General features: G+C 51.9%; 2 protein-coding genes across 2 annotated transcripts in view; one reads left to right on the top strand and one right to left on the bottom strand.

The window, feature by feature from the left end:
- Positions 1–4,691, bottom strand: part of LOC126571505 (serine/threonine-protein kinase Warts-like) — a 57,085-nt gene extending 52,394 nt beyond the window's left edge. Inside the window, exons 1-3 of the mRNA XM_050230071.1 lie at positions 4,346–4,691; positions 531–598; positions 347–432 (exon numbers count right to left, since the gene is read on the bottom strand). Coding sequence (XP_050086028.1) covers positions 347–432; positions 531–561 — 117 coding nt within the window. The 5' untranslated portion in view covers positions 562–598; positions 4,346–4,691. The remainder of the gene's footprint in view (positions 1–346; positions 433–530; positions 599–4,345) is intronic.
- A 1,058-nt stretch (positions 4,692–5,749) lies between these two features.
- Positions 5,750–23,378, top strand: part of LOC126575999 (serine-rich adhesin for platelets-like) — a 28,459-nt gene continuing 10,830 nt past the window's right edge. Inside the window, exons 1-3 of the mRNA XM_050237093.1 lie at positions 5,750–6,369; positions 11,805–12,914; positions 13,020–19,430. Of these exons, the coding sequence (XP_050093050.1) occupies positions 12,489–12,914; positions 13,020–19,430 (6,837 nt within the window). The 5' untranslated portion in view covers positions 5,750–6,369; positions 11,805–12,488. The remainder of the gene's footprint in view (positions 6,370–11,804; positions 12,915–13,019; positions 19,431–23,378) is intronic.

The following is a 23,378-nucleotide window of genomic DNA, read 5'->3' as shown; positions in this document are numbered from 1 at the left end:
GAGTTTTACCACAGAGAGCAGACAGAATTGAAGGAAATAGTCTAAATCATAATCTAAAAACGTATAACACTCGTAAAGAAAAATTCGTTAGCAAGACAAGCAAGACTCCCGATTGCACAATGCACTAGGTTCGCCTTTTAGCAACAACTTCGTTTGACAGTTTGTATAGTTTTGACAGGCAAATGAGTGAACGATAAGTACCGTACCGTACCCCCAACTGTTCGCCCCCGTGCGAACTAGGTCGTAATCCTGCTATCATTGCAGCATTTAGTGTTTGACAACCAAAGAAAGCGAGCCCGAGTTTCGAAAAAAAAAAAAAAGAACGCCCCGTCTGAGCTTCACTTACCCTAGCGCCGAGGAAACGCGCTTCCAGTAGCTCCTGCTTACGTGGATCCAGTGCGGCCTGGAAGTGATCCATCTTGACCGCTGCACCTAGAACGAAACGAAAGGGATTTTTGAGCGATTGAGCTTATGCTGCCCTAGCGCGTGCCCCCGGGCAGAGGGCCGCGGCTTGCACCGGTGATACTTACCACCCAGAGAGAGTCGATTCCGATCGGTCATACCATCGGGAGGACACGGGTTATTTCCGAAGCGTCATCTGGTTACAGCGCGAACATTGAGCACGAGAAGGTATAACAGAGAGTGTTCGAGATAAGTATGTGTGCGTAGTACATGTGTGAAGAAATATATATGTAGATAAATGTTTTTTTTTTCAACTATGTCAACAATATGATTCACGGCTGATTTACGCAGGCAAGGTGCGAAGCTATCCCGAATCGGGATGAGACTACATAACTTTATAGTACTACCGGCGAAGGATAGCCTAGCTGCTCAGAACCGAGGGGGTCTTGCTAACACTACAGTGGTCCATGTAGTCCTGGTTAAAGGCCGTAAGCACAGTACGCTGCTGCTGGTGTTCGTAAAGGTAGGCTTGGTAGAGCGCGGTTGGTTTTTTGTGACCGATGAAACTGCACAATGCACCCAGTGTGTTTGTGCGTCTTTAGTGTGTATGCAAACGAGGTATATATATGTATCGATTTATTATAAACACACACAGACACGCAACGAGAGTTTGGAAACAGGAAGGACAATATGCAGAAGGAAGTGCGGAAAGGAGCTTTCTCTCTCTCTCTCTCTCTCTCTCTCTCTCTCTCTCTCTCTCTCTCTCTCTCTCTCTCTCTCTCTCTCTCTCTCTCTCTCTCTCTCTCTCTCTGTAAATATATGTATATATATATATATATATAAATATATATATACATATACATCCCTATCGCTTATCACTGTACTTTGTTCCTTAGTCCTCACTGCTGTACAGGGCTCCTAAAGGATGCTTCCGGGTTCCTGCTTAATGTACTCATTGAGGCAAGACAACAAAAGCAGCTGCCACAGCAGTTCGTGGTTTCTGGGCGCAGCTGCTGCGTTCTCTGCAGCTCATTATAGTCCTGGAACGAATCCTCTCGGTGACCCGGGAAGTGTGTGTATGTGTGTGTTTGTATCACCGGAACCAGGACATCACGACAGACGACCTTGTACGGCCAAATGCACGCATACCACGTAGCATCCGGGATTGCCCTGTGACGCATACGCTTGTACTGGACACCGTAGACGAAGTCACCGCGGAGATCGCGGAGATCGCAAGGATATTGCAAGAATATCAATCGGGCTGCACCGTCACAGTCTCATTTACGCATACATACGCACCGGAGCGCAGTCAACACTGCCAAGGGGGCAGGCATTATCAATACAATGTTTCACTCTCTCGCTCTCTCTCTCTCTCTCTCTCCCTCTCTCATTTTCTCTCTTCTGTATCAAGGTGTACGACTGTTTGTACACTGCGAAAAAAAACTTTTGATACCAAGACGAAAAACGAACTTATAGCATCCTTATAGGATGTATTGGACTTTTATAGGCTCCTATAGCAGCCTATAAAAAAAAACCCTACACATCCTATAAGGAGTTTTTTTTCGCAGTGTAGAAACAGTTTACGACTTTTTCGCTCCCCTCGTCCTTGCGCCAATCCCAACGCTCTCACCCCTTGTACACACCGCACAGAATCTGGAGATATTGTATGTAGGGCCAGAAAATTTCTGCGCGGACGCATTTGTCATTTTCGTCTTGCGGTTCTAATCGGTTACAGACCGGTCCTGCCAAACTGGTCTGTGATGTATGCGATTTGACAGATGACGCCCAGATTCTGGGCAGTGTGTAGACGCTAGACACAGAAAACAAATCCGGCAGAAACGGCTGCTCCCAGATTCTGTGCGGTGTATACAAAGCGTCCAACCGCACACCGCTTCGCAGTTGTTCGGGCAGTTTGGCAGTTTGGGTTTACTCTGGGTTTGGGTAACCCTGCGTACACATAGTCCAGAATCTGGAGATAATGTATGTAGAGCCGTAGAAAATTTCTGGGCGGAAATATCCGTCATTTTCGTCTTGCGGTTCTAATCGGTTTCAGACCGGTTCTGTCAAACTGGTCTGCGATGGATGTGAATATTGACAGATGAATCTGTCTGAATGAGATCTACGCCCAGATTCTGGACAGTATGTACGCTAGACACAGAAAAAAAAACAACTGGCAGATTCTGAGCAATGTATGTACACAGGGTTAGATCCTCCGTCCTCCTGCCATCCTGCCAGGACAATGGCGGTACACAACGCACCACACAGGCACAAATTGTCGCCGCAATGTAGCAATAGGAGCGCCGGTCGGGATCGCACTCAAACAGTGAACAACAAGCCAACCACACAACACCCACACACACACCGCCGGTAAGGTGTCACAGTGCAGTCAGCAACAAGGGTTTTGCTTGGAGACAAAATAATGGCCGCCTGCCGAACAGGCGCCTTGTTCACACACGCGCGCACGAACGGTACGGCACAAAACCACACAATCAATAGAAACGAGGCGAAGGAAAGGAGCCGCCGAGACGCAAAGCGACACAACACGGATGACGGATGAGTGGCCCGTGGCAGTGACCACTAAAAAACGCGCACTGCCTGCGCCGTGTCTCAGCAGCCAGATGTGTGATAACGCTGTGTCTGGCGGTTGCAAGCAGCGTATGGGCAGGAAGAGTGGAGGAAACCGGGGGTGGCGCAAGGATTCTAGTTAGCAGAAACGCCGGATGGATCGATTCTCGGCAGCGTCGAAAGTAGGAAAAAAGAGAGACTAGCGGGAGAGCAAGAGAGTGACAGAGAAAGGATGAGTAAAATGATGGAGCGAAAAAAGGGAGGCGGACGGAGCGTGGTCCTTTAAAACGGGCTTGCAGTCGCGGGCTTGCAAGGACATGCACGGTGCTACATGCTTTCTTCCTCTTCTTTCTTCCCCCTTAAGATGTGCTACCTTCTTCTAGAGATTGCAATAGAGCCAGTGAGAAAAAAAAAGGATACGAGAATACGAGAGGAACGAAACACACGGCGGCTGCCACTGAGCCGGTTGATAGAAGAGCCAAGACCGTCATCGAAGGAGACGTGGCAAGGCGAGGAGCGGTTGGGGGGGGGGGGGGGAGGTGCAAACAGAAATGAAAGAAGTGAATACCGCGTCCATGGAGAGTGCGATCGAACCATTGAAGTCTCGCAAATTGCGATATTGATTGAAGATTGACAACAAGATCCACACTCGCGGCGCATGCACACGACGCACAAAGTTACTCGCTCGATCGTACTATCAGCGTTTAACAGATGCCGTACGAATGACCGCAGGAGCGCTGCGCAGACCTAGCGATAGAGGGGGAGTAAGCTGAAGAGAGTGCGGTAGACAGAGATGGAACGATGCTGTTTGCGGTACGCATGCGTAGTACACGCTCTCGTCACACTGCTCCACTGCGCTCCACTGCTGCCCCACGAACAGCTCTTCCGCAAGACGTGGAACCGTGTATCCGCGGGCTGTGTGTATGTGTATGTGTGTACGTTTGCGACGACTGATCATCATCATCACTACCGTCGTCCTGCCGACATCCTGCTGCGGGTGTTTGTCTGTGTGTGTGTGTGTGTTGGTTGAAAGATGGATTCCAGGCGTACGGTTTCACGAATTCGTTCACCGCGTTTCCTTTTTTCATTTCTTTCATTCCGTTTACACCTCTCTCTAACTCGTTCCTTCTTTTTTTTTTCTTTGCTCTTTTTTTCTCTATCTCTCTCGCTCTCACATACTGTCTTTTTTTCTCTTTCCCTTGCTCTCTTTCTATCTCTTTCTCTTTATTCCCATTGTTTGCTGATTTCTTCCACTCTTGCCCGGCCCGGATTCACAATCCGCTTTCATTCTCTTGTTCCTACACTACGTCCCTCACCATGCTCCCGCAACCAAAACTTCGTACACCATTTTCTTCTTTTGTAGCTTGTAGATACTTACACACACGCACCCGTACGTGCGGGCACACACACACACACACGCGCGAGTTCCACTATATAGCCCCACCAAGAGCCCTACGAAGCCCCTCGGCACGCACGCACGCTAGCACACGCGGATTCTTATGGGACCATAACGTGAGGCGTAAACGGAGAGTGCACGGAGGAGGAGATACGCAAATCGCGTCCCGTTGAAAACGCGCTTTAGATGCACTACGAATGAACGAATGAACGAACGAACGAACAAACGGGTAACTCCTGAGGATATGAGGATGCTCCTGGAGTCTCTCCTACTTTCAATGTTTCACGAACGCACGCACGCACGCGACCGGGCCCCTTGTTACACACGCACACCGCGCGGAAGCACGCACAACAATGCGACAACTATACCGCCGCCACCGCGACCGCATGGATGATTAGAGAGGCTCGTCCGAGCGAGCGCTTGCGAATGTGTGTGTGTGTGTGAACTCACTACTCACAGCACACCGTCGGGAAACATTCCCAATACTAACAAACCTTTTCACTCGCTCTTTTTATCTCTGGCTGTCTCTCTTTCGCGCGCGCGCTCTCTCTCTCTCTCGTTCTTTTCACTCTTTCTCTTTCCCTTTTCGTCTCTCTCTCTCCCTTACCTCTATCTCGCTCTTTTTGTTCGGGCTCCCTCACGCATTTACCACAAAGGGGTACCATAATCTCGTGCCATAAAAATGCCATAAAAAATGGAGAGCGATTTCATCGACTCAGCAACGATCGTCCATGCGCGCGCCCCCGCTTTGGAGCGCGCCCTCTTTCAAATCTTTCATACGGGAATCAGGGGACAACGCGTTGAATAAACGATACTGCGGGCCGACGCAAGCCAACGGGAGAGTGTTCCCACTCGTGCCAACGGGTAATGTTCTTTCTGGTCAATTTTTTATAGCTGCTCGAAAACGTGACGCTCAACATACGGCTCGTCCGTTCTTATTATATGTTAAAAAGAGAAAACGTGATGTTTCGTCTTAAATTCGAGCATTTTTTTTAGCTACAATTTTGCTGCATGGGTAAACAAAAATTGCTCGAGACATTGACGATCGAGCAGTTTGCGAGAGAAACTGCTCGATCGTTAAAGTATCGGGCAGTTTTGTTATCTCACTCTGCCCGATTTCCTGTAGGAGAGAGTGAGTGAGAAAAGGCATTTTCGTGGTAGTGTAATTTTTGCACCATGTGTGTGTGTGTGTGTGTGTGTGCGTCTCGCCTTCTCTCTTGCCTCTCTTTTTTCTCGTGTTCTCGTGGCATACGTTGCTCTCACTCGCACCTTATCGAGATGAAAGGGATAATAGAAGAGAGAGAGAGAGTGAGAAAGAAGGGAGAGAAATTTTAAAAAAGTAGTGTAAGGCCGTGAGCGGATCGGCGATGTGGCTCTGGGACAGCAACGGGATTTGTTGAAAATCTCGACCCCCAAACACTGGAGTGCATTTAAAGGAACACTGGAATATCCTGGCCAACCCAACAGTAAAGAAAGCACCGTCACGCGTTCTGGGTGCGGGCGTTTCGGGCAACGTTCGCCATTGCCCCGTTGCAGGAGCGAGCGAGTCATACGCAGTACAAGAGATCACAAAAAAAAGCCAGAGCGAGAGGGAGAGAGAAAAGCCCACGGACACAGGCGGCACGGAGGCAGAAGCGGAGCAGCTTCCAGCAAGCAACGTTCGGCGACAGTTTTGGTCGTGCACACAGCAGCAGCAGTAGCAGCAAGCCCCGTCCGGCAAACGGCATCCGGAGCCAGAGATGATGGGATTGGGTCGTTGGTTCAGCTGAACGCTGCCCCGACGACGGTCAAGCACCATCAGCAGAAACATCATCGCCATCGCCAGGCGCATCATCCTCCTGTAGATCGGCGTCCTCATCCGTCCAGCCGGGAAGCAGCGCCCCCAGTAGTGCCGCCCGTAGCCAAATCGTAGCGCCGGAAGTCAAAACTTGGCACTGAGCAGCAGCAGCAGCAGCATTAGATATCATCCGGAAGTGTGCAGCAGCAATCATACGGAGACACACACGGTGAGCGTGAAATCGATCAACAAACAACCCTCTCTCTCTCCACCCCTTTCTACCCGCGTCCTCTAGAAGGGGCCGGGCCAGTCCAGGCCAGGCCAGGTGTGTTGCGCACCGTGAACCAGCAGGAACGAAAGCAGTAGCCGCAGAACCGCAGTTATCGTAATGCACGGCTATGCTGGCCGTGCGCTGGCTAATGGCTGGCCTTCGCGTTATCAAACGTATTGTCCGCGGGGTGACTGAGTTGTGCTAAAGTGTGTAAAAAAGGTGGAAAGCCAGTGGACAAGTGTGTGTGTGTGTTTTTTTTTTGTCGAGCGGGTGTTGGAACTGGCATGTAGCGGGTGTGGGAGGGGGTGGAAGAGACTTGTACGCGTTATATGATTGACTTTTTCTCGCACGCACGCACACACACCACCTTCAACGACGATCGCATCGATCGCATCGGCAACGGGCACAGCGAAGTCAACAGACAGTAAGGGTTGCTACACCCCCGCCCTACAGGACCTGCTGCATAATATTGGCATAAGAACGGAGTGAGGGCATTTTCCATTCGCCCAAACAGTGGAGTGAGTGTTTGTGGTGTGGGTGGGTATGAGGCCCGCTTGCTTTGACAACCATTGATGGCGAAAAAGGGGGAATCGGTTTATTGTATGAAGAGAGCGTGCCAGATTGAGAAAGAAAGAGAGAGAGAGAGAGAGAGAGAGAGAGAGAGAGAGAGAGAATAATGTCTTACCTACCAAAAAGAATGACCATATTCGCTCAACAGTAGTAGCACATATGAGTAATGGCGCTGATGCTGGTGGAAGATAGTACTAGTCGTAGTAGTAGTAGTGTGCTCTTCACTTTGAAACTAATTACCAGCCATTGGTGTACGATCTTATGTATTTGTAGGTGATCGAGCATGTCAGAAACAACAATGAACTGAACAGAGCGTAACCCTTTCGAGGTGTCGCCACCCCACCACCACCACAGCCGTCATCGTAGCGCCGTTTCATGGTGTCGGAGCAGTCGGTGTGTGTGTGCGTGTTGGCGAACTATGCGAGCGTTTGATGGTGTTCGTCCGCTCCGTGAAACATGTTTTTCAACCGCACCCACCCCACGCCATCCCATATACTCCACCAGTTTGGGGGGGGGGGGGGGGGGGGGGTGATGGTGCGTACACGCAACATAGAACGTTTCGATGCTGGATTCCATTTTGCTCTGATGAGCCAACTACTACGACAGAGAGTGCTGCAAACGGCACCATAACTCCTAATCAGCCAGCCAGCCAGCTAGCCAGCTAGCTAACCACTCATACACTCTCGCTCGCATGTTTGTGTGTGTGCAAGAGGGTGTGTGTGTGTGGTGTGCTATTGGAACCAATTGGTTCACGCACGCACGCACGCACGCATAGAACGGAGCATAAAGCAGCAGCAGAGCATAAAGCTCACTCTCGCAAACAATTGTATTTGTGCTCAGCCAGCCAACTAGTAGTTGACAGTGAGAGCGTGTTGGGAAGCGAGAACAATAGGGAGTTTGTGTTGCTGCTGCGTTGGGTTGCGTGCAGCACGCTACAGACTACCTTTGTGTTAGTGCCATCGTTGACAGGCACGACGACGGGAGAGCGAGCGAGCGAGCGAAAAAGGGTGCGTGAGTGTTTATGCTCAAGAGAAAAATTCTTACGGAATGTTCCGCCTGGCCAGCGGCCACAGTACGCAACACTCGTGCCTCCCAATCCTTGTCATTGTCGCCGTACCCAAGGGGGCGTGCGCCATCTTTCTCGCCGAGCTCGTTCTTCGAGTACACAATTCATTGGCGGAACGCAGATATCGCATGCACGCGGGCGGAAAATGCGATCATAGTACACCCTTGGGAAACTGGGGGTGGTAGAGTGCGTGACTGTATGTGTGTGTGTGTGTGTGTATGCGCATGTGTGCTGGGTATTGATTGTGTGTCTCTCGCCTCTGCGGTGATGCCTCGCTCGCGATGTGGCTCGCTCGTTTTTTTTTTCTTTTCGAAGTGTTTCTTTTCCTTTATTTTGCGTGTGCTGTGCGCTGTGTGTGCTGTGTGTGTGTAAGGGGATCGCGATGTGCGTGCGAGATGATGGCCATCAGACGGTGGCCAGCATACGGTGACCGCTAGAGTGCGCGTGTTCCGTGTATGAACAACTTTCTCTCTTTCTCTCGCTCTCCTGCGCTTCTGCAGGTTCGTCTATCGTTCGTTTCGCCAGATCCTCAACACCCCCCACCCCCACTGGCTGCCTTCTATCCTTCGGCCGCCGTACAATTCCATCGCCTGCGCTTTTTTGGCCTTCTTCGTTTAACAAAAACTAGATGGAAATATTTATGTACGAACCTGGGAAAGACCCTGAGGAAATGGGTAGGACTCTCCCACCCACTAAAACCAGTAGCTTGGTTTCCCGTTGCCACCCCGCTGCTCGCAGCAAGGGTGAACCCATCGCTTGCTTTCCAGCGTGAATGGCTGGAGAAAAAAAAAACAGAAAATCGAAAAAAATTATGTTCCCAGTGTCAGTGGAATATCGAAGGGATGTGCGCAAGCAGTTGATACTCGTAGAACAGTACGATTCTTCTTTCTACGTTTGTTTCTTGCGCTTGCTTGCCCCCCCGCCCCCAAATGAATGCTTGCTAATCCAATCCAAATTTCTACAGGAGAAGCGAAAAAAGAAGAAGTTTATCGATTGTGATACTAGCAGGATACAAGGAGAAGAAGAAGAAAAACCAATAGAGCAAAGTAGAACACGCGTAGCCAGTAGAATAAGATGAAGTAGAAGACGAAGAAGAAGACGAATCAGAAGAAGGCGTTCAAGAAGAACTTGGCCGGGGACGGCGTACCAGTACCAATTCAACCAATCACCTAATCAATCAACCATCAAGTCGAGTCAACCGTCGAGTTCGCTAAAGGGGTGCTGGCTGAGGCTGGAGAGGGGCTGCACAGAGCCGCAACTCCCTACGATGTCTGTGACACGATGTCTGTGGGCTGTTCAGCATCGGCAAAACCACCCGCCCCCCCCCCCCCCCCCCCCCCGGTTTGTCTGTCTGTCTGTCTGTCTGTCTGGTGTGCATCTTCCATAAAAAAAAAACTCACGAAAACATTTTGAGTCATCTATCGTTGCAGCAATGGTGCAGTTGGCTGTTCGCTGCAGTTGTGCTGGAGCTTACGATGACGTGGTGCACCGGGGGAGATAGCAGGAAAGGCGGGGGGATCGTCACCGACCGACCGACCGACCCTTTGCATGCTGCCTCCTTTTCCCATCTTTTTTTTTCTGTGGAAAGTGAGAACTAACAGCACCAGTAGCGGAGCTACCCGCAACCCGTCATCGTCGTCGTCGTGAATGCAGTGTCTCGGCAAGCGCGCGCGCGCGCGCCCGTTTGTGTGGATGTACGTGTGCGCGTATTCCGTTCCGGTCGCGGGCTGCAATACACCCAAGTGCAACATAGTTCTATGAAATCGAATACGTTATGTGCGCGTGTGTTTGCGTGTATGTGTGCGCGCGTGCAGGCTCTATTCATCGTCTGGCGGCGGTCTCCCTTGATGCACCTTGATTAGGCGATGCAGTTTTCTTCCATATCTCGTGCAGGCTCTGTTTTTCTCATCTCCTCGGAGTGAATGGGGATGTCTCAGCGCTTAGGGGGGGGTAAACTGAGGGATTAAAGTTGTATGAGCAGCAGCAATAACAGTGAGCCTCACGCAGTGCGCGCATGTCTCGCATGTTGCTCTCGGAACCTCGGCACAACGGGTGACAATTAAGAGAGGCCACTCGAGGCAGATGCAGCGAGCAGATTGTAGTTAAAACCGGCCAAAACTTCATCGTTACGCCATTCGTGTGTTAACGGCGAGTTTTCTGCGTGCTTCTGGTTGTTCCTTGAGCTTCATGTTTTTGTTTCATTCCATTCTTTCTTGCTGGTGAGGGTCGCTGCCAGATCGCAGTTAACCCTAACGTACTGGAGCAAACATCTTGCCCTACACAACGCTACAACGGATGGTACTTAAAGACGATTGGCGATTCTCTTCTTTATTCTTGCACTCTCGTTCGCTCATTTTTGCCCCCCCCCCCCCAATCCCTCCCATCATTCTCTCTCTTTCTTCCTCTGCTCTACCACTCTTTCTTTTTCACTTTGGCCAAAGAAAGATACGGAAAACGATATTCCAGCCAGTCGCAGAACCGTGCGCCTCTTTCTCCTAGCGCAATTGCAACCTATGCAAGAATGTTTAAACAAATTTCCTTCCTTTCCACAAAATTCTTAATCTTGAAAGCGTTATGAAACTCAAATCGAAGGTCGCGTGTTGTTGCTCATCACATAATCGTACCATTCTCGGTGGTCATATACTAACGTACTCTGGGTTTCATCGAGTGGCACCCATTCAATGTACGAGGTATTTTTCAAACAAAACTATGCTATAAAGTAGTTCGCGAGCACGAAACGGCAAACGGAACGGGGAAATCTTTAACGGGCCACCCTGTGGTTGCGCCCGCGCGCCTGCTTCGTCGCAATTCTAGCCACGCACACAACCATTCGATGGCGCCTAGAACAGTGTGTGGAGCTTGTGCGATTTATGTAGCAGGCGATTCCGGAACGATAGGGTTGCGCAGGCAAACAAACCAATGACGTAAAGCGTTCTCGCCCCCCACAGAATTGGCCCTGGATGTCTCCTGGACTGTGCTGATTGCAGTACGTCCGCGAGTTCGCGTTCGGCAGCGGGCGGACTATAGCGACCCCGCAACCGCGTTCCGACGAGTCCGGTCCCCGCTGGTCCGGTTCTTGGTGTGCAGATCATCGAACCACCGAGGCTAGTGCTGCGTTTACGCGGTCCCAGTTCGACTACTGCAACAGCTCTCGCGTGACAGCTGTGTCGAGTGTGTCTGTTCCACAATACTGGCTGCAATTGCGTTATCGCGGTCGGTCAGGGGATGGATGACGAATTTTCCTGCCAAGGGGGTGCCATACTCTTGTGTTCGAGGGGGTGGGGGAAAAAATAAGGAATAGTTTATTGTTTTTCCCTTCGGGTCCACACACACGCTCCTTCAGCTGGGCCTCCCTGCGTACAGGGGCTGAGTTTTCGAAACATTAATTTCGCGGTGCTTTTCTTAGTTGACCTATTTGCTGTCTGCCCTCTTGGTTGGCTGCAATGTTTGTCCGTTTTCAGCAGCGGTAGTGCCCTGTGGATAAAACCTGTGCAGAGTGCCTCCAGTATCTGCAGGTATCTCGTACGTATGTACGTACGTTCACACTCTCCCCTTTCTGTGTGTGTTGTTGGCAAAAGGTGCTGCGTGTGCAAAGCCAATTGGGAATGTGCATAGAAAATGGCAAAGGTTTGCGAATTCTGTTCGCGCATGGTGTGCATGGGCACACTTTCGGGATCCATTATCCATGTAGCATGTAACAAATCCTTCGATTAACTGAAACGTTGTTTTTCTTCTTTCTATTTTCATCCATTTCCAGCCTGCAGCATGAATGATGGTATGCGCTGGAACTTACACCGCTGGCATCGAGCAGCTGTGCAGCGGAGCGTAGCGCAGTAACGATCAGATGTCAACGGAGGCATACGGATGTGCGTGCGGGTGTGTTTGTGTGTGTATGTGAGTGCACAAGTGCTTGGACGGTCCATTCGATAGACTATTCCATCCTATCCTAGGTTAGCGTGTAAGTGCGTGCAGCAAAAAAAGGGATTAAGAAGCTACGGGACACCCAATCCATTCCCCCCCATTCCCACCAAACCATACTGGGGTGCTGGAGGGAAGGAGCGTGTACCGAACAGTAGAAACGGGAACACGGCGGACGGTTCAGCTTCTCGTCGGCGAGTGCTGCAGACCGGCGGATCGAAGCAGTGCCGGCTGAAACCGAGGAATACAGGCGCGCGATTGGGACGAGAAACGAGACGAGGACATTTCGCGGAAGCGGAAGCGTTCCGTCTTTGTTGCTGCCAGCCTGCCGTTGGGCAAATTCCGGCAGTGTGGCGGCAGGGCGGGCGGCCCGGCGCAGGCAACGGGCTCAGGAGCTGCTGGTGGCGGGGGTGGCGGCGGCGGCGGCGGCGGCGACGGCGACGGCTGCGGTAGCAACCCCAGCCCGCCATCAGCAGTGGGGAGTGCCTGCGGTGGCGGCGGCGGCAGCAGCGGAGTCAAAGCGATGGTCGTGTCATCGTCGGGCCATGGCGGCAGCGGCGGCGGTACCGGTGGAGGCCATTCGGGCGGCAACAGTGCCGCAACGAGCGGCGGACATCAGGCGGGCGGAGGGAGCGGTTCTACACGCAGCAGCAGCCAACGGGTGGCCCTGGTTGCCCCGGGTACGGGAATGACACCGAAAGAGCTGTCGGACAACGATGATCTCGCTACCGGGCTCGTGCTCGACACGATACTCGGATTCCAGACGCACAAAATGAGCCTCAAGTACCGGCCACTGAAGGCAGACAAGGACGAGATCAAAACGATCATCGAGGAGTTCATCCGCACACAGAACTACAGCAAATGCTATCAGCAGCTGCTCGCTGGTAGCTGGATGCCACGCTCGGTGCTGAACAAGAACAAGCTCGCGCTGAAGCGGCTCGAAACCCACGTAAGTTTGCAGCGCGCGGCTGCGTCTGCTGATTGTTGTAACGACTACTACTGTCGATTCATTGTACGCTCCGAATCTTCCCCTTTCCGATCTTTCCCCTTACAGATCTACCTGTATCTGCGTGTGTTCGACCAGCATTCCGGATTCGTGATTGAACCGTGCTACCGGTACTCGCTGGAGGGTCAGAAGGGAGCCAAAATATGTTCAACGCGTCGATGGTTGCGCCACGAGAAGATCGTATGCCTGGTCGGGTGCATCGCCGAGCTGAGTGAGCGCGAGGAAGCGATGTTGCTCCATCCCGGTCGCAACGACTTCTCCGTCATGTATAGCTGCCGCAAAAACTGTGCCCAGCTGTGGCTCGGTCCGGCCGCCTACATTAACCACGATTGTCGGGCCAACTGCAAGTTCGTACCGACCGGGCGCGATACGGCTTGCATCGAGGTGTTGCGTGACATAGAGGTAGGCGAGGAGATCACCTGTTTCTATGGGGAGGACTTTTTCGGTGACAACAACTGTTACTGCGAGTGTGAAACGTGCGAACGGCGGGGAACCGGTGCATTTATGGCGCGCGCGGCCGAAGCATTCGCCGCGCGAGGTCTGCTCGGTAACGGGACCGAGGTAAACCCGGCACTGCTAGGCGCTCACGGTGCAGTGAACTCTCTCGTCAACGGTGGCACCGGAGTGGGTGTGCGACTCGCGGATGCCCTCAGTACAATTGCACCGGGTGGTGTCGGGGTGAACGGAATACCGGCCGGATCAACGGTGCGCTATCGATTGCGCGAAACCGACAATCGGTTGAATCGTATGAAAAGTAAAGGCATGGGCCTCGGTGGCACCGTGTACGGCGGTAGTATTGCCGGTGCAGCGGCCGTCGGCGAGGTGATTGGCAAGGTGACGGGTCTCGGAAGGGAACCACCGCTCGGGCTTACCATGAAAGAGCTGCGCGAGAAGGGCATGACTAAGTACGATGCGGAAATGTTGCTTGCCCAGCAGAAGCACCACCAGCCGCATTCCTATTGCCCGGGAGCAGCAGCCACCATTAGCAATACTCGCAACAGTACTAACAGCAGCACCATCGCCAACGCTACCACCACCTCGTCCAGCACCATCAGTAGTAGTAGTAGTAGCTGCAGTAGCACTAGCGCCAGCACCAGTACCAGGACCAGCACAACTGCCAATGATTCGCTCAAGAGTGATGAACTGCGTGAGAACGTAGCGAACGCCGAAGCGCGATCTACCTCCGCGGCTCAGTTAAAACGCGCCACACGTGGTTCCACAGCTACAAAGTCTTCGACTGCAACCAAGCAGAAAGCGATCCTAATTTCAAACAGCGTGGAGCAACGCAGCAACCGAACTCGGCGCCATAGCTTGCACGCCAGCCTGACAGCGGTCGTCGCCGAAGAAAGCCAGCGGAAGCAGAGGGAGGAAAGCATACGCGATCGAAGAAATAGCTGTGCAGTGCCATCCGCTGCTAGGGTGGAAGCGATCGTTGCTGACGATTATGACTACTATGATGGCTACTCGCAGCTGGACAATCTGCTCAACCTGGACTCCCTGGATGACGAGCGTGCCATGGCGGCTTACAAGCTGGCCTACCAGCAGCAGTACACCTCGCCGAAGCGTCTTGAAGGCGGACGGAAGCGTGGCTCACGCGAAAGAGGCCAGCAACGGCGCCAACGGAAGCGTTCCACCGACGAATGTTCGCCCTCGCTGGTGACGGATTCGATTGTGCCGGATGATGTCAGCCCTCGCGTAACGCGTGGTATGCTTCGCCAACGGGAAGATTGTGGAAGCCGTGGCAGCAGCGCCGGTGGAGGAGTTAGCAATGATGTACGTATCCCAGTGGCTACAACGCCCGCCGAGCCCGGTACCACGGTGGAAGTGAAGGTGTCGCGACCTAAGTCGAAATCAAGCGCTGTAGTGGCGTCTAGTTCCGGTTCCAGCAATGGTATTGTCACCCGCCGGGCATCACGTTCCCTGAGTTTGCTGAGCTCGTCTGCCTGTTCGGCGACCGATGGTGGTGAACATGATGTCCGCGATGTAGCAACGACTGTGACAGCAACAGCACCCACGCCACCCCTGTCGGTTGCTACAGTTCCCGATTTTGGTAGCCGCATCGTAACCCGCCGCATGTCACGCCGAAAGTCGGGTCTGGTTGGTGGGGGTGAAGAACACGACGGCGTTGGCTCGTCAGCTGCGATAACACTGGCAAACAAAAGCTCCAATAGGGGCAACCGGCGAAAACAGCAGCTTCAAAAACGCAACGTCGAGGATGAAGATAAGGAGCTCGGAAGGAGAGTGGCGGAGATGGAGGGGAAGGATGATAATCATACGACTGAAGATGACTGGATGCGGAAGCAGAAGAAGAGGGCAGACCAGACGTCGACCACTAGTGCGGCGGTTGGCCTGCTAAAGAGCACCAAACGCCATTTCGCGACACCGCGACAGCGCAAGACTGCCGAAACTGTCGCTGACGCTGGCTGTCCCGTGGCCACTGCCAGGCACACCACAGGACAGGATGCAGACAAGCGAAATGGGATGCACAACAGTGCGCGCGCAAATCTCGCCAGCAGATGGAAAGAGGGCAACGAAGAAGAACAGCAGGAGAACAATGATGATGCCGATGATGATGATGAGGATGATGAGGACGATTTGTGCTTGTCCGAAATTATCCGTTCGGCGAGAAACGATACGGTTACTTCCAGCAGCGATACTAATGCAACAAATGGACACCAGAGGGAACTAAGAGATCTGTCCGCCCGAGTGGGTGACCCTCAAAGGCACCAGAAGCTAACCACCACCACCCGGATCGCTGGCGCTACGCCAAAGGTAGCAAAAGGTGTGCAGAATGGTGCTAGTCAACGAGGAAACTTCGAGGGCAGCCACTATCTACGGCAATCGCAGCAACCACTGTCAGCGCAGCACCATGCCGCAATCGAATTGGTGTCGTCCGCGCCATCGAAACCTCCCGGCAGCAGCAACTTCTCGTCCCCGCAACGACCAAAGCAGCAGAGGCCGACTGTGCCGGATTCGGTGCTAAGTACACCGGAGCGTCGCGTGAAGTTGACATTACGCATGAAACGGAGTCCGGTGATCGATGAAATCATTGAATCCGGGCACAATCTTAGCGAAAACCATGGAACGAATCCCTGTAGCTTTCCACGCGAATATGAAATCCTACGCACAGAGGGCATCGGCCGAGAGCTGGACAGTGATTCGGAGGTGGAGCATGCCAGTGAGAGACGTGGACGGCCACGTAAAAAGCGACGACTGCGGCTTGACGAACAGGAGACAGAGCAGAATGGTCAGTTGCCGCATCAGCAGAAAGCTGTAAATGACGTTGAAGTAAATGAAGAAAGGGAGGAAAGAAAGCGAAAGGAGTTGGCGGATGACGAGGAAGATCTAACCTCGTACAGCAGCAGCTGCAGCAGTCGAATGTCGCAGAAGCACTCGAAGCGCCACAAAGCGTCAAAGGAAGCGCGCCGGTTGCGAAAGCTGGAGAAGCGCGAACGACGCCGTCAGTTGTCTTGTTCTTCCAACCTTTCCTCCGTCACTGCATACAGCCAGGGCGGGTTCCCGTCGGGCGACGACGGACCGCTGGGTGTCCACGAATCCGATCAGTCGGCGTTTAGCATATCTTCGTCGCTGATGAGCGCGCGTCGTGCTGCCGATGCAACAATTGCACCGCAAGGCCCGCAACCGGGTGTCGCACCAGCTGGGTTATTCCGTAACAACGTGCGTTCGCTCTCCAGCTTACAGTCTGCTCCAACGATGATTCCCCCGCAATGGCGCGTCGGAAGTGTATCACCGCCTCGTCAAAATCCCGCAAAACGTTTAAGGTTGATATTGCGCAACGAAACGCACACCCGGGACATACCACCGACGGTTGAGGCGATGATAGAAAAGAATGATCTGCCGGCTGTCGAGACGCAGCAGCTTGAAAGCAGTCAAACACAGTCCTCCGTATCGATTCGAAGCCGGCGTCATAGCACAGATGCCAGCATCTTACCGGGTCCGTCTAGCGATAGCCAGGACGTGGATCTCCCGGCTATCCGCAGCTCAGCAACCAACTGCAATACCACCACGATAACAAATTCGTTCTGTTCTGATAGTGCGATCGCGAAGGACGGAATCGACGGTGGTCTTCGGCATGATCCAAATCAACTCATTATCGGCAATCATTCGTCTTCACGTTCAACTGCGCTTCGCACGACTGGCCAACAATATGAAGCTGTAGTCCCTTCGGAGGGTGGTGGTAATCGGAAGCAATGCGGACCAGTCCCAGCAGCCTTATTTCAAAACAGCTTGGGTCCATTGGCACAACTACAGCGCCCTTCGATGGATCCTCCAGCCGGGCGCAGGGCCATAACTTTAACAAATCGTCTCAATACGGCGCAAGTGAAACGCGAAAAGGTGGCAGCGTCCAAAGCAGCCGCCCCGCAGGTCCAGCCACATCCCCTGCTTCCGGCGGTGGCCATGCCTGGAACAGAGGCGGTGCATCAAAACAAGTCGTTTGAGAGCCAGCCCGAATCCAGAAGGAGTCGAAGTAGGCGCCATAGCACGCACGGTAACATCCTGACGAGCGCATCAAGTGACAGCAGCGACAGTGGCGAAAGTGAGGGCCAGGTAAGAGCGAACGAACAGCAGGATGCACCGAACGCTAGACAGGATGCGGGTGTTCAACAGCGTACTGTAAGGCGGCGAAGCTGTGGTGTTACCTCCGTATCAACGTTGGCAATGAATGATGCTGCAGGCACGCCTAATGGCACCAATTCGGCAATGGAACGAAATGCATCTACCCAGGCTAACCAGCATCAATCGATAATGCCGCCGGCGCAAGGATTCGAACCGGTGGTCTCATCCGCTAGTAATGTCTCCACCTCCCGCAATGCGATACTCATCCCAAAGCGAACACTACCCAAGCGTCGCATCACGCTCGACGAGGCCAGACAGTTGGTGCACGCGTGGAAGATGAAGCTGGATCAGCGCACTACGATGGTGAACGATGGTGATGGTGGAAAAGCTTCAGTCCCTCACTCGGATGCCTTAGCGACTGGCGAGGAGAGAGAGAATCGATCGGATGCGGTAATTTGCAATACTCCAGGAGTGATCGTATGCCACGTTACCGGCCGTCGGGACCCTAGCGGTGGTGATAGTGGTGTTCTTGCGCCCGTAATCTCGTCACCACCACAGCCGGAATCGTCCTACTCATCGACCCCCCCAACCGTTGGTAGTACGGCTGTATGCTCTTCTAACTATGCGATAGAGAACGCCTCTACCTACTCGGGCAATGGTACTATGGTCAATCTGGGTGCTCTCAGTTCTTCATCCATACCACCGACGCTAGGATTACCTGCTAGGATTAGGCAAGCGATAGAGCAAAGTATAACGAGCATTAGCGGGAATTTGTCGGTTCTTCATGACAATCGGTCGCAGGAAAAGCAACCACACATGATCACCACGGGCAACGGCAGCACTAGCGGCGCCGCTAGTACGAGCAACCCCATTGCGAATAACATTTCCACCTACCTCAATCAGTTCCAGCATCGAACCAAGCAGTCAGCATTAGCCAGCCAGGAAGGTGGGCCCTCTCCGTCGGCGGAAGCGTCCGTCGTTACGCAGACCAGACGCATGCCAATCCAAGGCAGCAACGCTCCGAAATGCATCAGGCATATCTCCCAGTCCGAGACGGCAGTACCGCCGACCCTGCAGGTGCGGCCGACAATGCGTTCAACGTTGCCCGAAGACCTCGTTAGGCGAATCTTGGGTTCACTGGTACACCAGCAGCATCCTACGATGGTACCGAACATTCATTTGCTGCAACCGGACTATCAATCGGTTTGGCAAAACGGTGGAACACCAGCGAATGCTGCACATACCGGTGACGGTTTTTGTAACATGCTAGCTATTGTGCAAGTTGCACCACAACCAACAAATTCGGCCGGTAGTGCGGCTGGAGTAGCAACTGCAGCGCAAGATGAGATGATCGAGCAGATGTTCTTGCGGTTGATCCGGCAGCAGCATCCAGTGTTGCGACCATACGTCGACCTGCTGCACCCGTATCACCAGAACGTGTGGCGCAACGGTGGTCAACGACCAGTAGACACTGACAGTGCGGTTAATGGGGAGCCCCATAATTCCTCGTTATCGGCGCATCAGGGCGATAACACTGGAGCAATCATCATCTCTGATGACGACGATGAAGACCAAGGAGATCTAGTCGCGCGGAGTGTGAAGAATGTTGGCACTGGTGCGAGGGAAGGTACGGAATCGTCGATCAGTGGCGGCAGGATCCTTTCGAATGGTTCGACTATGCACCCGACCAAGGACAAGGACGATGAGCAGCAGCTAACGGCCATGAAGGATGGCATTGAACCGCCGTCGGCGATGGCGAGTCCGTTGCCGAATGAAGAGATGCGAAGTCGAATCCTGCTATCGAAGGCCACTGGACGACCAATGCCTGATGGGCACTACCAGAACATCTGGCGCACTCCTTCCCAGTCCGGTGTCGCCACATTTCACTGATTGCGGAACAATTCCAGCCTATTCCTCCTATGACCATGGCCGGTCTAGTCGATGATCGATCTCACTTGTCAAATGCTAATGGTAATGACTAAGCGACGTACCATCTCACACCACTAGCACACACAACATTAACCCACACGCTCACCTTCATGTCCCTTCTCTTCATCCACCATCTTTTAAAAGGGTACGGTGTAGCCATGGTAGTTCTGTAGGCCGGATATAGGTCCAGAAGGATCTAGTACAGCAATATTTTGGATGGAAGATGGAGAAAAAATTAGTATCAAAACGTACACACACAGACACACACCCACACTCTAGCATCATTTTCACTCCTGATTACGTTTCAAGCAATATTTGTAAGGCTGGGGACGGAGTTATTTTAAATTATATTGCTATTAGTTTTATTTAGTTCACCTAAGGCTCTATGGAGCAGTGTTAGATTTTAGCAAAATACAGTCATTGTGTGCGGCTTGCAAGCAGACGAATGGAGATGCAAAAATTGTAAAAATATATACGTTGGTTGGCTGGTATACCCTGTCAAATTTTTGGCCCAATTATCGACGAGGTGACATTATATTTTAATGAAGGGATGGGATGGTAGGGAGGGCGGCGATAGGCGTTCAAACCTTACGTGTGCTCGTCTACGTAAATGTGTATTTGTGTGTGCGCCCGCGTGTGTGTGCCGTTTTGGTAAGCGAAATGGTCGTCTCTGAATGCGGTCGATGCAGTGCAGCTTTAACGTAACCGAAGTTATGGCTTTTTTGAACGCCTTGAGATCATCCTAAGCACACGAGAGTCCCAAAGAGACTGCGAAGGTCCCTTCGATCTCTCTCACCAACAAACAATCTCAAGACTTTCTTTTACTCTGATCGAGGATTATGCCTTGCCCGCCATTGCCCCTCTCAGCAGAGGCTCTTTGCAGCAGATACCGGGCACAACAACCATAGCGCAGGATGTCTCTTAGTGCAATAATTGGTGTGGCATAGTGTGGCAGGAAAACCTTCGCTGGTAATGATTGATTGGACGAGACACCAGGCATGGAGTTGTAATAAGCCCAGTAGCACGACAATCCAAAAGACGAAAATTATAAACCAGATGGGAAGTGACGGGGAGCAGCATGTGTGGAAAACAGTGTGTTGTTGGTCTTCGGCTGAAGCCATCGGAGAGCGTTTTTATTTTTGGGGTATGGGTTCGATACAGCATCGATTACAACTGCAGCCACCTGGAGCGTGAGTTCGATTTGTTCTGCGTGTATGTGTATGTGTGTGTATGTTGATGCTATAGATTATTCTGCCCCCTAACCTCCTCCCTTCAACCGCCTTTCACCCTCTCATAATTTTAGTGTTCTGCCTTCCATTTTCGTAAGACGGAACAAACTGGCTGTCGTATGTCTTGTGCCGTTGATACATTGATAATCGCGAAGAGAGCTGCGCGGAAACACAGCTTCGGTGTACAGCGAGTGTACTAGCGAGAGTAGATAGTTTAGGTTGGATAATGGAAAAGCATTAGCAGCAGGAGCAACAGCAGCAGCAGCAGCAGTAGACGTCGAAACAGCGATAGTATTAAGGCAGAAACATAGTTACTAAACACACCTAGCGAATAGTGTAGGTTTGGTGATCGTAGGAACCATTTGACTGCCGAGTACGTGAGCAAAATGCGCTTCACTAAGGACAACGGAAAGGAAGTGACAGAGCAGCGATAGGGAGATAGAGGCAGTGAAAAGATTAGAGAGATAGAGATTTAGCGAGGAACATAGTTTGCGAGCGGGTGCGCAGTAGCAGTGCACTGGTGATCATAGTGGCCACCGCAAAACGACACTTAAATCGAACTGCATGGTTTTGTGATATCAACAACAGCATGAGATAAAGGGTAGCAAGAGCAGAATAATGAAAAAAATTGAAAACCCCAAAAACATAACCACAATGTTTAAATTTATCTGCTAAACCATCGGTTGCGATGCAAACAAGATCGGAAAGTAAAGTAGCATTAGACACAGAGAGAGAAAGCGAGAGAAAGAGAGAGAGAAATAGAGAAAGAGAGAGAAAGCGAGAGAGAGAGAGAGAGAGAGAGAGGGGGTGAGAGAGAAAGAAAGAAAGAAAGAGTATAAAACGATCAAACAGCAACGTTGGTACGGCTAATCGATAGCGGGTGGCCATAGCCGTGGAAGTAGGAGTCATACGGTTATGGAGGTAAATTATAAAGGAAAAAAAATAACAATAATATTACTGTAATACACGTAAAAGCATATATTCATGATTATAATCTATTTTAGTACTCCTACCAATATGCACGAACTTGTAGACATTAATAATAAAAAAAAAGAAACAAAATCCGTACACAGGATGTCGTGGCAATCACTTTTACTCGGTTACAAATGGCAACGGCACAGCCGGAGAAGAATACGCGTGAGTGTGTGCGCCTGTAGTGCGGGACTGTGACCTGCCGCTGGACCACAACCGTGCTGGAGCTCCTGGAAATTCCGTGTGCACAACGACACATTGGCAACCGTGTGCAGGGATAGCGGTTGTGGTTGTTTGAACACGGTTGTAAGGCTGCCTGATGCTGCAAGGATTCGTGCCGTGCTCTCTAAAGTACATTACAGCAGAGCAATCGCAGTAACTTCCTTGCCATCAGTCTGTATGGGACATTATTTGAGGGCAGGACAACGAGGAGCCATTGACATTTGAATGGCAATCTAATGGCCACCCCTGGGGAAACGAAAAACTACAGCAGAAAAAAGGTTATTGTGTTCCTTCACCCGTTTACTGTTAGGAGGCAACGCTATGGAATAAAAGAGAACGGTACAGCAAAATTCTGTAAGTAAAACAAAAAGGTAACGATCCGCGCCCGCTAGTACCTGTCTCCTGTCTAGAGAACTCGTTTGGCAGCCATATTATAGACACCGCACCGCGCACGGTGAGCGTGCGATGGCGCAGCGATCGCTTTTGCAGCAGAACGAGAAAAGGGGATGAAAGAAAAGAAGCCAAACAAGTCAGCATCAATTCGACCAGCATCGCAGTTGGCTCTTGGTTGGGTAGATTTTTAAATTTTGTTTTGTTTTGTTTTTTTTTTTAAGATAAATACCTCGGCCTCCTGTTGCGATAAAAGGTACACAGCCCGAGAAGCGATACCCCACTCCGCGGATCGATGATAAATGGATGACGGAAAACACTTTTGGGCGCTCTGCGCAGCAATAGCAAAAATAGTTCGTTACCGAATGTTTGCAGGCCGTACTACTTACCACTACGCCACGTGCTGGCTTCTCTCTCCTTCCACCCACCACCAGAGTACGGAGTATGGCGAGCCCTTCGGTGACTGTATGCTAATGCCCTCGCAAAGCAAAAAAGAAAAAAAGAAAAACGAAAAACAAGGGACTAAGGCGAGCGAATCCGACGCGCAATTAGGGTGGCCATCGTTATTGATTTGGCTGTCTCGAGGCCCTGGTCGTCGGCGCGGATCCGCGAATCCAATAAATCAGCGTACGGGACGCGCCAGTTAGTCGGAACATAAATTTCAATCACTCTGACATTGATGTTGATGTGCGAGCGGGCGATGGCAAAATGTCAGCCGAAGCTGTTTGAGGAACCGACCGGAAAGGGCACCAGAATGGGGTACAAGGGGGGCCGGGCAGGGAGGTGTATCGGTTTCATAACTGCGACGCGACTGCCAAATAACCGATCGTCGCCGTAGTTCATGCGCCTCGCCCCTCCCCACCATCGGAGATCCTTGGTCAATGGTGTGTTGCGGTGGCCAGTGATTTGCCAGGCTTTGCAATATCTTCTCTCTACCGCTGGACACGTTGACGCGGGGTAGCACCGTTCGCGAGACACACCTTGTGGCAGTTCGCAGCGCAGCGTCACGCGCATATATATATGACATCACTGATAATGAGTGACAGCTGACACCGGTGAGGGGGGCAGGGGTGCGCTCTTGGAAAAA

The sequence above is a fragment of the Anopheles aquasalis genome, chromosome X, assembly GCF_943734665.1.
Source record: "Anopheles aquasalis chromosome X, idAnoAquaMG_Q_19, whole genome shotgun sequence".
In the NCBI taxonomy this organism is placed as follows: Eukaryota; Metazoa; Arthropoda; class Insecta; order Diptera; family Culicidae; genus Anopheles; species Anopheles aquasalis.
The sequence above is the reverse complement of the archived record's forward strand: the minus strand, read 5'-3'. Positions and strand labels throughout refer to the sequence as shown.